This window comes from Peromyscus maniculatus, chromosome 15 (genome assembly GCF_049852395.1).
Source record: "Peromyscus maniculatus bairdii isolate BWxNUB_F1_BW_parent chromosome 15, HU_Pman_BW_mat_3.1, whole genome shotgun sequence".
Lineage (NCBI taxonomy): Eukaryota > Metazoa > Chordata > Mammalia > Rodentia > Cricetidae > Peromyscus > Peromyscus maniculatus.
Genome location: NC_134866.1, coordinates 78,969,706 through 78,985,442, shown reverse-complemented (window position 1 = coordinate 78,985,442; position 15,737 = coordinate 78,969,706). Strand labels below are relative to the sequence as shown.

The following is a 15,737-nucleotide window of genomic DNA, read 5'->3' as shown; positions in this document are numbered from 1 at the left end:
GAATCAAGAAAATGCTCCACAGACTTGCCTACAGGCCAGTCCTGGTGAGGTATTTTCTCATTGAGCACCTCTTCCCAGATGACTCTGACTTGTGTCAAATTGACAAAAATCACTTTAACCAGTGCAGTGATTTAGCAATTTTAACTCCCCTGGATCCATGAACCTGGTAGGTCATTCCATGTTCTAGTATCTTCAATTTCTTCACTCTGTGTAATTTCAATTACTAAAGTCTTTTACCTGCTGTGGGTTTTTTGTTTTGTTTTGTTTTTGAGGCTCTTGTGAACTGGATTCTTTTCCTGGTTTCATTGTCAGTTAGTTTATTATTGGTATATAGAAATTTTGATTTTTGTCTATTTTTATATCCTGCTTAGTTGCATTTATTTACCTGTTCTAAGAGTCCTTGGGTGGAATACTTTGAATTTTCTATGTGTAGAATGATATTTGCACATAGGGATAATTTGACTACCTTCCCTTTTTCTGTCTCTTTCCTTTCTTAATTGTTACAGCTAGAATTTCAAATATTATGTTAGAGAGTGGAAATCTCTATCTTGTTTCTCATCTTAGATTAAATGCTTTTATTTTTGTTCCATTTGATATATCATCTGTGAGCTTGTCACAGTGTTTATTGTGTTGTAATATCTTTGTATACATAATTATTGTGGGTTTTTATCATGAAAGTTCATTAAATTTTAGCAGAGACTTAATTCCTTATCTCTTGAGATGATTATGTGATTTTCTTGATTGTATCTATCTGTTCTGTTATTGATTTGTATATTTGTATATTAAGCCATCCTCACTCTTTGGTTGAAATGAAATCAACTTGGTCATGATAAGATCTTTTTAAGATACTTTTTTTTTCAGGTGAGTAAACATAGGTTGAGGAAAAGTGAGAAAGAACTCGAGAGTGTGAGGGGTTACGAGGGAGGAGCGCTTATTTAATTATTTTACAAATATTTATTGATGATTTCTGCATTGTGTTTAGCAAGGATGTTGGTCCATAGTTGTCTTTCCTGTGTCATCAGGTTTTGCAAGGTGATACTGGCCTCATAGAGTAAGTTTGAAAGAGTTTTGTTGGGTAGAGTGATTTTCTTTAAGTGTGGTAAAATTTAGTAGTGAATCCCTCTGGTTCTGAGATCTTTATTGAGTGACTTTTTATTACTACTTCAATCTCAATTCTGTGTTGATTATTAATCTAAGTAGGTCCCCCCACCCACCCACGCCCCTCCCACCCCCATTCAATATCGTCTTGCTTCAGTTTTGGTCCGTCATATGCACCAGACATTTATATATTTCTTTTAGAGTTTCCAATTTATTGGCATATGGATTTCAAAATATTCCTTAATGATTTTTTTCATTTCAGTGGTATTGTAATATCCCCATCACCATTTTGGGGGCAAGTGTTCTCTGTTTTGATAGGTTGGCTAGCTGGCAAAGACTCACCTGTTTATTTCATTCATCCTTTCTTTCACTTCCCATCTACCATGTTTGGATTCAGTTACTGCCTTCCTCGAGCCTTGACTGTACACTATATTTGATGTTTTTCTTTTGTGTGGGGCCTATGTGCATGGAGGCCAGAATGCAACTTTGGATGACATTCCTCAGGTGCCATTCACCTTGGTTTTGAGACAGCCTATTATTGGCCTGGACCTTACCTGATAGGCCAGTCTGGTGGTTAACAAACCCCAGAGATGAGTCTTTGTCCACCTCCCTAACCCTGGGAATACATGCATGCCACCATGCCCAGCTTTTTTTAATGTGTTCTGGACATTGGACCTCATGCTTTTGAGGCAACTACTTTACCAGCTTTATTTTTCTTTTTAATGTTAATTTGACTTTCTTAGCTATAAACTTTCTACTTAGCGCAGCTTTTCTATATGGGAACTGGTATTACAGATGGTTGTGAACTACCATGTGGTCCTGACCACAGGGCCCCAAATAAACACACAGAGGCTCAGCCAGTAGCTCAGGCTTATTACTAACTAGCTCTTACATTTTAAATTAACCCATTTCTATTAATCTACATTTCTGCCATGTGGCTTGTGGCTTTACCTGTCCTCATCCTGCTTTCCCTGAGGCTGACTGGCTGGCATCTCCTCTGACTCCACCCTCCTTCTTCCACTCATTCTCAGTTTTGCTTCCCCCCCTGACTTCCTGCCCGGTTACCGGCCTATCAGCTTTTTATTAACCAATGAGAGTAATACACATTCATAGTGTACAGAAGGATTATTCCACAGCACATGTAGGTGCTGGAACCTAAACAGAACAAGTACTCTTTCTCATTCTATTTCTTCTTTTAATTTTTGGTTTTTTGAGACATGGTTTCTCTATGTAACAGCCCTGGCTGTCCTGGAACTTGCTTTATAGGTCAGGCTGGCTTCAAATTTAGAGATCTGCCTGCCTCTGCCTTTCGAGTACTGGGCTTAAAGGTGTGTGCCTCCTCCTCCTCATCTTCCCCTTTTTTTTTTTAAGGTATTTTTGTTTTTATTTTTGTTTAGACAGAGTCTATGTAGCCTTGACTGTCCCAGAACTCTTTACATAGATCAGGCTGACCTGGAACTCAACAGAGATCCACCTGTTCCTGCCTCCTGAGTGCTAGGATTAAAGGAGTGCACCATTTCATCTGGCCAAGAACTCTCCACTGCTGAGCCATTTCTCCAGCCTCTTACTCTATAATTTTCTTCAGATGGGTGTCTCGCTGATTTAGTTAGACTGACTGGCCAATGTCTCATTGTCCTCCTCCCCCACCAAAAAAATAAAAGCTCTGAGGTTGCAGGCACATACTACTGCACCTGGCTTTTTATGTGGCTCCTGAAGATCTGAACTCAGGCCCTCATTCTTAATGGCAGCACTTTACTGATCCAGCCATCTCCCAAATCCCTTAGTCTAGGAATTTATTTTCCCTTCTGATTTCTTTAATCAGATTTTTGTGGGGGTGTATTATTAAATCTCTGTATGTGAATCCATTTGATCTTAGTGCATCTTAATGTATCTGTGGTATTTTGTCTGTCTGATTGATTTATATTGTTGATAGTTGGGTATGGAAAGACACTCACTCTTACTGTATTGGAGTCTATCTTTTCCTTCCACATCAATCTTCTTTGTTTTATGCACACCTTTAATCCCAGCACTCGGGAGGCAGAGCCAGGCGGATCTCTGTGAGTTCGAGGCCAGCCTGGACTACCAAGTGAGTTCCAGGAAAGGCGCAAAGCTACACAGAGAAACCCTGTTTCGAAAAACCAAAAAAGAAAATAAAATAAAATTGAGTACTATGATATTCACTGACATTGTTGGTGACTGTTGTGGAGATCTTATTTAGTAATTATGTGGTAACTTAGAGAAGACAATATGTTTTTATATTTAAGATGCCATTCAAGCATACATACTTGGAACAGGTATGGTGGCATATGCCTTTAATCCCAGCAATCAGGAGGCACCCATGTAGAGGCCAGAGTGGCCTCTATATAGAGTTCCAGAACATCCAGAGCTACATGAAATACCCTGTCTCAAAAACATGAACAAAACAAGCAAACAAAAAATAACCAAAAAGTGTATATGCCATATAATTCTGTTTTGTTATTTTTTTGAGACATGGTCTAATATACTACTTTTCTTCATGCGACACATGTTTGATCTGTTATTTGAGAATTGAGAGCTACAGACAAGGAAAACACTATACATATATTCCTTAGATTTAATTCAGTATTGTTAAAATTGAAGTTGTAAGTCTTGAAGTATGAGTGCACCCCAAACTGTTATTTTTGTGGCTGTGGCTATTATTTACTAGCTTGTATTTCTGATACTCCTTAGGACTCTAATTGGAATAGTTCATTAAATAGCTTCTAATTCACTGGTTTTGCATGTATTGTTTTTTTTTTAATGTAGTGGGAGTTTACAAGCAGCTTCAGTTATTCAAGATGCTATATGCTTATCTCCTTCTGAAAGTGGTGATTCTGAAAAGCTTCCTGCTAAGTTGGATCTTATATCTAGGAAGAGATTTCATGATAGTCCTGATGAAAACAGTCTTGTACCTCCAGCCAAAAAGTCCTCAATTACTCTGGGAGTTGATTGTCAAGAATGTACCTCTGAGGTAAGATTAGATTATTAAACAAGTGTCTTGGCCATATTGCTAAGAATCTATTTATTCTTCCCATCTATCCCTAAACTTTTATACATATGTACACACACACACACACACACACACACACAGAGGCCAGATGGATGGATGGATGGACGGAAGGACATATGACTGATGGACATATAAAAATATTTCTGTTACTTCTCATCATTAGTAATCCAGGTAAAGCTATTTGGGGATGACCATTTTAACCAGTTCAAAAAAATAGCGGATGAGCGTTTTTCAGGAGACCTACAGTGGCTGAACATAAGGCCAATAGCTTCATGTCAGTCTGGCTCTTCACTCTGCAACCCACCTGGTAACTGGGGGCTGTAGATGAACAATTTCAGGGCTCTGAATGAATTTTCTGCTGTGTGAAAAATGATAGTAATATCTTCCCCATCATGTGTTAACGTTTCCTTTGCTGTCAGGAGTAAAACCAGATCTTCTGAGGCCCTGTATGTTCCATTCTGTCTAACGTCATTTTGTGCTGGTCTCCATCTCACTGTGCAGCCACATTGGCCTTCCTTCAGTTCCTTAATGCTCTGTAGGTCCATCGTGTCCTGAGGCATTTCATTTGCCGTCCCATCTGTGTGGAGCATTTCCTTATGAAACATTATAGACTTCGCTCAGTCATCTCTACCCCAGGGTCCAGTCAGACCTTGTAGATGCAGTCCCTGTTCACTGTTAGTTTCCTGGTACCCTCTTGTTTTTGTTGTTTCTGATATTGTTTATAATGTGTGACTTTACTGTGAAAAGTCAGTTTGAAATTATGTGCTGAAAAGAACAGTTGAAGGTCAACAGTGAAAATATCAGTTACTTATCTGATAGGAAAAATTTGATATTCCATATTCTTAATTTTTCATGTTTATTGGCAAAATTAAGCATCTTTCCATGTGCTTAAGAACTACTTATTTCTGTTTCTTTGTGAAATAACTTCTATATTATTTACCTGTTTTTTAAATGTATTATTATTATTATTATTATTATTATTATTTTTAAAGATTTATTTATTTATTATGTGTACAGTGTTCTGCTTCTGCTTGCATATATCCCTTCAGGCCAGAAGAGGGCGCCAGATCTCATTACAGATGGCTGTGAGCCACCATGTGGTTGCTGGGAATTGAACTCATGACCTCTGGAAGAGCAGCCAGTGCTCTTAACCTCTGAGCCATCTCTCCAGCCCCTAAATGTATTATTGATCTCTTTCTTTCTTTCTTTCTTTCTTTCTTTCTTTCTTTCTTTCTTTCTTTCTTTCTTTCTTTCTTTCTTTCTTTCTTTCTTTCTTTCTTTCTTTCTTTCTCTCTCTCTCTCTCTCTCTCTCTCTCTCTCTCTCTTTCTTTCTTTCTTTCTTTCTTTCATTTTTGTATTTGTTTTTATTTTTTGTTTGTTTGTTTGTTTAATTTTTTAGACAGGGTTTCTCTATGTAGGTAGCCTAGTCTGTCCTGGAACTTGCTCTTAGACCAGGCTGGCCTTGAACTCAGAGGTCTGTCTCTTGCTTCCTGAGTGCTGGGATTAGAAGCCTGTACCACACACCTGGCATGACATTTTTCTTAATGGATCTGAAAGACTTACGTTTTTTGTTTTTGTTTTTGTTTTTAATGTGAATGTTAATGAGATGAAGTATTTTTTCAACTACCTTTTTTTTATGCAGATTTTAAAAATTAACTTTTTCTGCTTTCCTTTTTTTTTTTTTATAAGTTGTTTGGCACACACTGCACTTTGAATTAGAAGGTAGAAAGCAAAGCTAGAACAGAAATTCTTTTGTTTGTTTATTGTTTATTGCTTATTTTTGCATTGCTGGGAGCTATATCTAGGGCCTGGTTCATGCTAGCTGGGTGCTCTGCCACTGAGCTATTTCCCAGGTCTGTTGATGAAATTTTTGTTGTTTTGTTTTTCAAAAGCAGAGCCTAGCTGTGGAACTCAGATTGGCCTGGAACTTGAGATAGCCCAGGCTGCCCTCAGACTCATGATTGTCTGCCTCAACCTTGAGAGTGTAGTGATGTCATCTCCCTGGCTATTGTATGGTTTTATCAGACTGTGTGTGTGTGTGGTTCCCAACCTTCCTAATGCTGTGATCCTTTAATCCAGTTCCTCATGTTGTGGTGATCCCCAACCATAAAATTATTTCTTATTTCTTTGCTACTTCATAACTGTAATTTTGCTACTGTTACAAATTATAATGTAAATATGTGATATGTGACCCTTGTGAAAGGATCATGTGATCCCCAAAGGGGAACCGCTGGTCTAGAGTGTTTAGATTATATATATATATGCCACTGTTTGTGACCCATTGATTAAATTTACTTTACTATAGGGGAAAAGCTTTAATTAGTACACTGTGAGGGAACAGTGATTTGGGTGGTAAATTAACTTTAATATTGCTCACCACAACTTTATTTTTATTTTTTAAAGTAATTCTTTTTATCCTTAGTTGTTTTATTTTCTGTGTGAGTGTTTTGCCTTCATGTATATAAATGTTCCACATGTGCATTTTGTGCCACAGAGGCCAGAACATGGTGGGATCCCCTGAAACTGGACTTGTAGGTGGTTGTGAGCCACCTTATGGGTGTTAGGAACTGATTCTAGTTCCTCTGCAAAAACAGTAAATGCTCTTAACCACTGAGCCATCTCTCCCTATCCCCCTTACCTTAACTTTCTAATGAACAATTGTAAAATTAGAGAATGAAAGACAGACTAATAGAACATCTCACTGTCCTCAGTGGTTTGTTAGCATTCTCTTAAAGACAGTCTGCTGAAAAATATTTCAGCCGAAGGCATAGCTCAGCAGTAGAGCACTTGCTTTGCCGTCAATGGGCCCTGGGTTTAACCCCTAGCAGCACACATACAATTCACCAGGTAACTGGGGAAAAGATAGTTTATATATATTTGTTTTGTTGTGTTTTATTCTTTGGAGATAGGGTCTCACCATGTACCTTTAGCTGGCCTGGAGCTCTCTGTGTAGATAATGCTAGCATGGGAACTCACAGAGATCCACCTGTCTCTGCCTCCAGAACACTGGGATTAAAAGTGTGTGTCCTACCTTTAATGTATCACTGAACCTGTTCGAAAGTGATGTGGGGGCGGGGTAAAGACTCAGTGGACAGAGTGCTTGAGTTAAAGCATGAGGAACTATGTTCAATTTCCAGCACTCAAGTAAGAATGCCAGGTGTGGTGGTGTGTGCTTGTAATCCTAGTGCTAGGCAGACAAACAGGAGGATCCATGGGTAAAACAGTCTAGGCTTATTGGTAAGCACCAGGTCATTGAATGACTTGTCTCCAAAGAGGTGATTAATATTCCTGAGGATGACACCAGAGGTTGTCTTCTGACCTCCACCCACACTCCTCCCCACTCACTTAAAACTGTAAAACACAAATGAAAATCAGTATATTAAGAAAATATATATGGGGCCGAAGAGTTGGTTCATGAGTTAAAAGCACTTGTTGCTCTATCCGAGGGCCTCGGTTTGAGTCCCAGCACCCACATGGTGGTTCACAGCTATCTGTACCTCCTATCCCAGTGGTTCTGATCCCCTCTTCTGACCTCCAAGGGCATCAGACAATCACACTGTGCAGAGACATACATGTAGACAAGATGTTCATATTCGTAAGAATAATAAGATTGAAAAAAGAAAAGAAAATGCCTGCTGACCTTATTTGTCAATTTATTTTATAAGCTTTTAATTTTTATTTTAACAATTAGGTATTGTGTATGCAAAGTTCCTCTCTGACTTCTTTTTCTTTAAGACAAAGATCTGGTTATGTAGTCCAAGCTGGACTTAAACTCCGGATTATTTTACCTCTGCCTCCCAGGTTGGGATTATAAATAAGTGCGGTAGCCAGCTTTCTCCTACACTGTTTTCATCCCAAAGTAGCATATACTTTGTTTGCTTGAGTCCAAGAGTTTGAAATCTGCTTGGGCAATATTGCAAAACCCTTAGTCTTTTTTACTTGTTCCCTAAGGAATGGATAGTTGTGTAATAAATAGAATTTTTCTCCTCTCCAATTTTATTAGACTTCGTGAAGTTATGAAGTAGACTTTTATCATGTAGAATCATCTTTCCATTTCTGAAACAGACTACTAATTGACCATGATGTATTAGTTTGTTAATTTGAGTTGAAGGTCACAGATGGACCTCAGTGGTAGAGCACTTGCTTAGCTTGTGTGAGGCTCTGACTTGTATACTCAGCACCATGAACATGAAAATATTGTTTCATTGGATATCTTTTGGGATTTGGCAGCTGATATCAATACTATTCCTGAGATAAAAGACATTCGACAACTTTTACTTTTCCACTGTGCTCTAGAGCGGTGTTAAGTATCAGCAATCCATCTTTTTCATAAATGCTTAATTGGTGGTATCATTCTGTCTGACTCTAGAGCTTTCACTCTAGATGATGGAGGGGATGGAATTTTAATTTTACTTAATAAATGAACTTGTAAAACTTTTTCTGTTTTCTTGAAACAGGTGTGTTCAAAGGAATTAAATGTTTTTGAGAAAACAGGTGAGTGAGATCAATTTAAATATGACTATATTTTGCTAAGTACCCCTGATTATTTCTGATGCATCTTGGGCTTGAAATGAAGCCTTATTCATTTTTATCTTGTATCACAAACCACTGTAACTTACTCTGTAATATGGCACTAGCAATAATTTTTTAAAAAGTTTTTAAGAGCCATTACCATGGGTAAACCAGGTATCTGATAAAGCTAATATACACTAAATTTGAAGAGAAATAATATCACTTAAAAATCCCTTATCTATGCTCGTATTCTGAAGTGTTTTTCTTACTTTTCACTCCAGGTATTTTAGACTTACAGTGAGGTCTTTGATACATTTTAAATTGAGCTTTATACAGGATAAGAGAGATAGCTAACTAGTTTCATTCTGTATGACAGTAACCAGTTTTCTTACTAGGCTGTCTTTTCTACAAACGTTCTAGTTTCTTTGTTGGAAATCAGGTGGCTATAGTTGCATGTTTATTTCTATTCCTTTATTCTGCTGCATTTTGTTGGAAATCAGGTGGCTATAGTTGCATGTTTATTTCTATTCCTTTATTCTGCTGCATTATATGTCTGGTTTTGTGCTAATACATGCAGTTTCTATAACTACAATTCTATGTTATGTTTTTATTATTATCTTTGGGAGAGGAATGGTCTGGTCTATTGTTAATGCTTTCCACTGTGGTTTTAATTTGGTTCCCTTTTTGATTTCCAGCATTTTTATTTGTGTCCTATCCCTTCTGCCTGACCTTGCTCTCCCCCACCTCTACTTCCACCCCTCAGACTCTCAGTTTGCATGCTTACTTTCACACCTGTGCTGCTGAGTCTTCTCTGGCTCCTGAGTTGATGTCTTTACTTCATTTATTTACTTGTTTGTGTCTTTGAAATCGTTGATCCTTTTTACTAGTAAACTTGAGTTCTTCATCATGCATTTTCCCAATTCAGGAGGAGTTATGCTGACTTGTCCTTTGACGTTTTTTGTGTTTTGGGGTTGCAGCTTGCCAGTGTGTACATTGTGGGACAGATATGGGTCTTGTTTGTTTTGTTTTTTTTTAAGGCCGGATTTCATTGTCTATTCCTGACTGTTCTTGAACTTGTGGCAACCTCTACTTTTGCCTCCCAACTGCTGGGATTCTGGGCATGTATCACCACACCCAGGGACACAGTAGGTAGCGCTGGCTGGCCTGGAACTCACTGTGGACCTCATAGAGATCTGCCTGCCTCTCCTTGTTTTGTTGCTTAGCCTTTCTATCGATGCATGCTTTTCAGTTGTCCTATGACCTCCTCTGCTTGCTAATGCTCTTGCTCTTTTTCTCCTTGGGATAGTCTATCATGTGTTTTCCTGACTTTGGTCAATCCTAGTATCACATGGAGGCTGTTGTTGATCTTCTCCCTTGGTAACCTCCATTTTCCCTATCGTTTTTCTTTCCTTTTTTTAAATATAGGGTGTCACTCTATAGGACAGGCTGGTCTAGAACTCTTTGTGTAGCCCAGGCTAGCCTCAAAGTCTTGCAGTAGTCTTTTTGTATTAGCCTTTTGAGTGCTGGGATTACAGGCTTAAGCCACCATGCTCTACTTTAACTGCTAACTTCTAATAGTCTACTCCACTGATTCTATTGTAGAGTGTTCTTGCTGAGCTAGGTGTGTTTATACAACACTATGACGTTTTTCCTTCAGGTACTCCAATTTAATTGACTTTCTAAATATTTCAGTATGCACCCTCTCTCTCTCTTCTCTGTTTTTTGTTTTTTTTTTTTTTCTCTTTGAAGAGGAGTCTTGCATTTTCCCTACCTCAGAGAGCATACATGCAACCCCCAAACCTCAAAAGGAACACAATGAATCAACTTTTCAGAATGCAGGATTGAGATCTCCTGATGAAATAAAAGATGCATGTATGGAAAAGATCATGACTCAGTTGCCTCAGGATGAGATGGTGCCTGATAAAGAAGAAAAAACTGGTCTTGTTTCCAGTTCTGAACAAAGAAATCGCATGACGACATCTTCAAAACCCCCTCTGACCAGGTATTATTAGAAACTCTTTAGTGACTGTCCCTCTGTCCCTGGGTGAGTAGAAACTATATGTAATGTGCATAATAGAGCATGAAACCTGGTGCCTAGTTGTTTATAGATGTAGCCTCCATCTGTTATGTGAAGGGAAGATGTTTAGCACCTGCAGAAACATTGCAGGTGTGCATTCTGTATGACTAGAGCTTAGCTTTACCAAAACTGACTATCTCAGATAGCAAACCTTAGAACATATTATACTTCTTTTCTAGCATGTTCACAGTCATTGTTTTAGTGATTCCATATTGTGTTATATGAAACATAAACGTGTAGATGAGATGAAAGAACATAGAATTGATGTCTGGTGGCTCTGGAAGTTGTTTTATTCAATTTCCAAATAATGTATCATTTTGTTTCCTTATGCTTTTAGTATGGGTTTCTCTTTAGGTCTATACCTACTGCTGCCACATTGTTTTCCCATACACACTAGAAAGAAGTCTTTAGGGTAATTAGTTATTACTGGCTTGTCAGCTGCATCAGAAACTTTAACTTGGGAAGTTGAGGATAACAAGAACTAGCTTCCACGAAGGGGAAAAAACATGTATGTCTTTAAAAGGCTTATTTCAAGCTGGGTGTGGTGGTGCATGCCTTTAATCCCAGCAATTGGGAGGCACACAGGTAGGTGAGTCTGAGTCCCAGGCCAGGCAGGGATGCACAGGAAGATGGTGCCTCAAAAACAAACAAACAAACAAACAAACAAACAAACAATCTAAAACATTTCTGGGGAGTGGTGGTGGTGAATGCCTTTTATCCCAGCACTGGAGAGACAGAAGCAGATGGATCTCTGAGTTGGAGGCCAGCCTGGTCTACATAGTAAGTTCCAGAACAGCCAGAGCTACTTAGTGAGACCCTTGTCTTGAAACAAACAAACATTGGCTGGGCAGTGGTAGCTCACTCCTTTAATCCCAGCACTTGGGGAGGGGCTATGCAGAGGCATACAGATCTCTGAGTTGAGGCCAGTCTGGTCTAGGGCTACATAAAGAAACCCTGTTTAGGGGCTGGAGAGATGGCTCAGCTGTTAAGAGTACTAGCTGCTCTTCCAGAGGACCTGGGTTCAATTCTCAATACCCACATGGCAGCTCTTAATTGTTTGTAACTCTTGTTCCAGGGGATCTGTCACCTTCACACCAATGTACATAAAATATATTTAAGTAAATTAAAAAAAAATGTTTAAAAAAATCAAACAAACGAAAAAGGCTTATTTCATCTATTATTATTATTATTATTATTACTACTACTACTACTATTATATTTAAATTTAGAAAGTAAAACTCATTAATACCTTTCCTGACCTTTAGGGTTTACTGAAATTAGAAAAGGGTAAGAAAGGGTTATCTGATTTAAAACAAGTTGAGAAGCAGAAGGGAAGGCAGGATAATAAATTTTTATTGGAAAAAGCTCCTACAGGACAGACTTGGGCTTCAGGGGCCATGTAGTTTCTGTTGCAGCTGCCCTACCCTGTTTGCAGACAGAAGAGGCTGTGCCCTGGACACTGTGCATCCTGAACCTTCCTGTCAGAGTGTGGCCTGCTTCCGATTCAGAGTTCCATCGGAATAGCACCCCCGAGTGGTGGGTGTACACATCTGTCTAAGCGTAGGCAGCCTTGCCCGTCACAGACACACATCAGTCCTAGTAAAGGGCGCCTCTTTAGATTACTACAAATAAAGCTATATAAGAATGTCTTGAGAAAAAACGAACAAAAAATGGGAAGAAATCAAATCAAGCCAACAAAAAGCAATTAAACAGATGAAAGAAACATTCCAAGATCTGAAAAATGAATTTGAGACAATAAAGAAAACATGCTGAGGGAATGCTGGAAATAGAAATCCTGACTAAACGAACAGGAACTACAGAAACAAGCATAACCAACCGATTGCAAGAGATGGAACAGAGAATCTCTGACACTGAAGACACGATAGAGAAAATAGATTCGTCAGTCAAAGAAAACAATAAAGACAAAAAAGTCATAACACAAAACATCCAGGAAATTTGGGACACCATGAAAAGACCAAACCTAAGAATAATAGGGATAGAAGAAGGAGAAGAATACCAACTCAAAGGCACAGAAAATATATTCAACAAAATCATAGAAGAAAACTTTCCTAACCTAAAGAAAGAAATACCTATGAAGATACAAGAAGCTTACAGAACACCGAATAGGCTGGATCCAAAAAAAAGTCCCCTCGCCACATAATAAATCAAAACACTAAACACACAGAACAAGGAAAAAATATTAAGAGCCGCAAAGGAAAAAGACCAAGTAACATATAAAGGTAAACCCATCAGAATAACACCAGACTACTCAAGAGAGACTATGAAAGCTAGAAGATCATGGACAAATCTCATGCAGACACTAAGAGACCACGGATGCCAACCCAGACTATTATACCCAGCAAAACTCTTAATCACCATAGGCGGAGTAAACAAAATATTCCAGGATAAAACCAGATTTAATCAATACCTGTCTACAAACCCAGCCCTACAGAAAGCACTAGAAGGGAAAATTCAACCCAAAGAAGCTAAACACATCCATGAAAAATCAAGCAATAGATAATCCCACACCAACATACACCACAGAAGGACAACACAACACAACCACAAAAAATAACAGGAATTAACAATCACTGGTCATTAATATCCATCAATATCAATAGTCTCAACTCACCTATACCTGGCGATCTCTGAGCAGGCTTCAGATTTTGACAGTTGATGAAAGATACGACAAGCATTAATGTGTGGGTGAAAAGCTTGGTGAAATTCTGAGTGAAGTTTTAGTTAAAGTTGGTTGAACTTGGGATTGACTGGGAGGCCAAAGATTTAAAAAGCAGAAGATTCTCTCAAGACACAAGTTGTGTGATAATAGTGTGTTTTGTGTGTGTGAATGACAATTTGTAAATGTTGAATTCTAGGCTTCGACAATCATTGTCAGTGCAGATCAAGCTGTAAGTATTTATGTTTTAAAACTTAAATTATAAAGCTAGTTACGTCTTTCTAACAACTAGTTTTAATGTTTATGAGCATATTTTACCTACATTACCTTTTCAGGATGTTGAGAAAGATGCATCACAAGCACAGGCTGGAGGCTGGGGGCTAGATGGTTTTGAGGAAGAGGTCTTGGTGGACTCTTTCATAGAGCAAAGGGAAGCAATGCCTTCTGGGAAATGAGCTAAGTTTTAATCTAGTCTTTAAGATTAGAAGTCAAAAACAAAAATATTAAGGAAAGGAAAACCTAATTGATCTTTGAAGTATTGTTATGTGGAATTGAGTGGGACTTTTGAGGCCTTTCTTCCAGAAAACAAGGACTTGGTTGTCAGGCCTATATTAGGCCTAAACCTTGGTGCCATGTAGTTGTACTTAAATCATTTCAATGGAAAGTGTCTTAGTGATTGGAACTTCTAGTGCAGTTTGGAGTTCTTCCATTTGAAAAATGTGATATTTGCATGGGATTGTTTGAATCTTGTTTTCTAGTCCCTCCCCATCACCACCCTCATAGTCTGAAGGTAGATTTTTCTCTTGATAAAGGAACAAAAAAAGTGAACATCTTGTTTGTAAATAGGTATCTAGTAACTAGTGGTAAACTTGAAATGGTAGAATTCTTTAAAGCCTAATTCTAGGTAGCCTTAAGAAAATGTATCTTAATTATTTTTGAACCTGTATTCATCTTGTTTTTTTCAAATATCTTAAGTTATATTTTCTTTTTCAGAGCTGCTTCTTATTTGGAGCTACTTTTTTTTTTTTTTTTAATTGAGGCGTAATTCATAAAAGGGTATATTGTTTTGATGAGACTTTTTACAACTGTGGCTGGATGTCTTTCTTTAGTCTTCCAAGAAGGGCCATATTACTTTTTTAGAGTTACTTTTTAAAGTCATGAGATCAACAACTTGGACTACTATGCATGTAAGTGCTAATGCAAATTAAAGCCCAAGTTGACCTCCAGCAGCAGTTCATTCTATGTTGACAGTGAGAGAACACTTTGCCTGTTAGGATACTGTTACTCGTGGACTGAAATGCTGAAGAAACCCCTCCCCCTATTTTGTTTTTTGAAAAAATCAAGGTATATTCTAGGGTTTCCTGGTTGACCTCAACAGATAAATTGAGATGATAGTCTTAGTTCAGAAATGATCTGAATGTAGATTTACAAGTCTACGTGTACAGCTGGCTAAGTGAGATTGCTTTCACAGTTCTGCATGTATCCCATCGGCTCCCCATTAGTCACTGAACTCTTAAAACTGGTATTGTAACATTATCACAGTGTTTTGCGCCAATTTTATAAACTTTACAGTGCAATATGTGTTCCTTTTCTGAGGCAAACCAAAGGTATATTTCTCAAGGTTCTGCTGCTATCAGCAGCGTTGATGGAGGATTTTTTTTTTTTTTTTTTTTTTTTTTTTTTTTTTTGGTTTTTTCGAGACAGGGTTTCTCTGTGTAGCTTTGCGCCTTTCCTGGAACTCGCTATGGAGACCAGACTGGCCTCGAACTCACAGAGATCCGCCTGCCTCTGCCTCCCGAGTGCTGGGATTAAAGGCGTGCGCCACCACCGCCCGGCCTGATGGAGGATTTTTTTATACATTTGTAATAGATAGAAATAAACCAGAAAAAAAAAAAAAGAAGAAAAAAAAAAGTGGTGTAGGAAAAGGTGAACACTGCAAGAATACTCAAAAGGGCTGAGAGTTGCAAACGCCAAGAATGGCTTTGCATGGTAAATGGAATAGAACAGCTCTGAACTATAGCTTACTTTTCCTGGTTTGGTCTGACAGAATGATTGAATGCTTTTGTACAAAAATCAGAACCTTAAAAACAAGGATTGGTGAGATTGTAAAATGGTGTGCCACTTTGGCAAAGCAATTTGGTGGTTGGTCAAAATGCAAAACATTGTTACTCTGTTACTCAACAATTCTACCCTTAGGAATATATCCTCAAACTACTGAAAATGTGCACCTATGAAACATGTACATGAAGGTTTACAGTAGTGTGTTGCTAATAGTAAAAAAGTTAAAACAACTCAAATAGCTATCAAATACTGGAGAGAAATAAAATGTGGCTTATTCATACAAT

General features: G+C 38.2%; 1 protein-coding gene across 5 annotated transcripts in view; it reads left to right on the top strand.

The window, feature by feature from the left end:
* Positions 1-15,737, top strand: part of Bdp1 (BDP1 general transcription factor IIIB subunit) — a 100,440-nt gene that overhangs the window by 76,352 nt on the left and 8,351 nt on the right. For all 5 annotated transcript variants that reach the window (XM_042261693.2, XM_006994411.4, XM_076552123.1 and 2 more), the window contains exons 35-37: positions 3,883-4,087; positions 8,584-8,620; positions 10,388-10,640. In XM_042261693.2, coding sequence (XP_042117627.1) covers positions 3,883-4,087; positions 8,584-8,620; positions 10,388-10,640 — 495 coding nt within the window. The remainder of the gene's footprint in view (positions 1-3,882; positions 4,088-8,583; positions 8,621-10,387; positions 10,641-15,737) is intronic.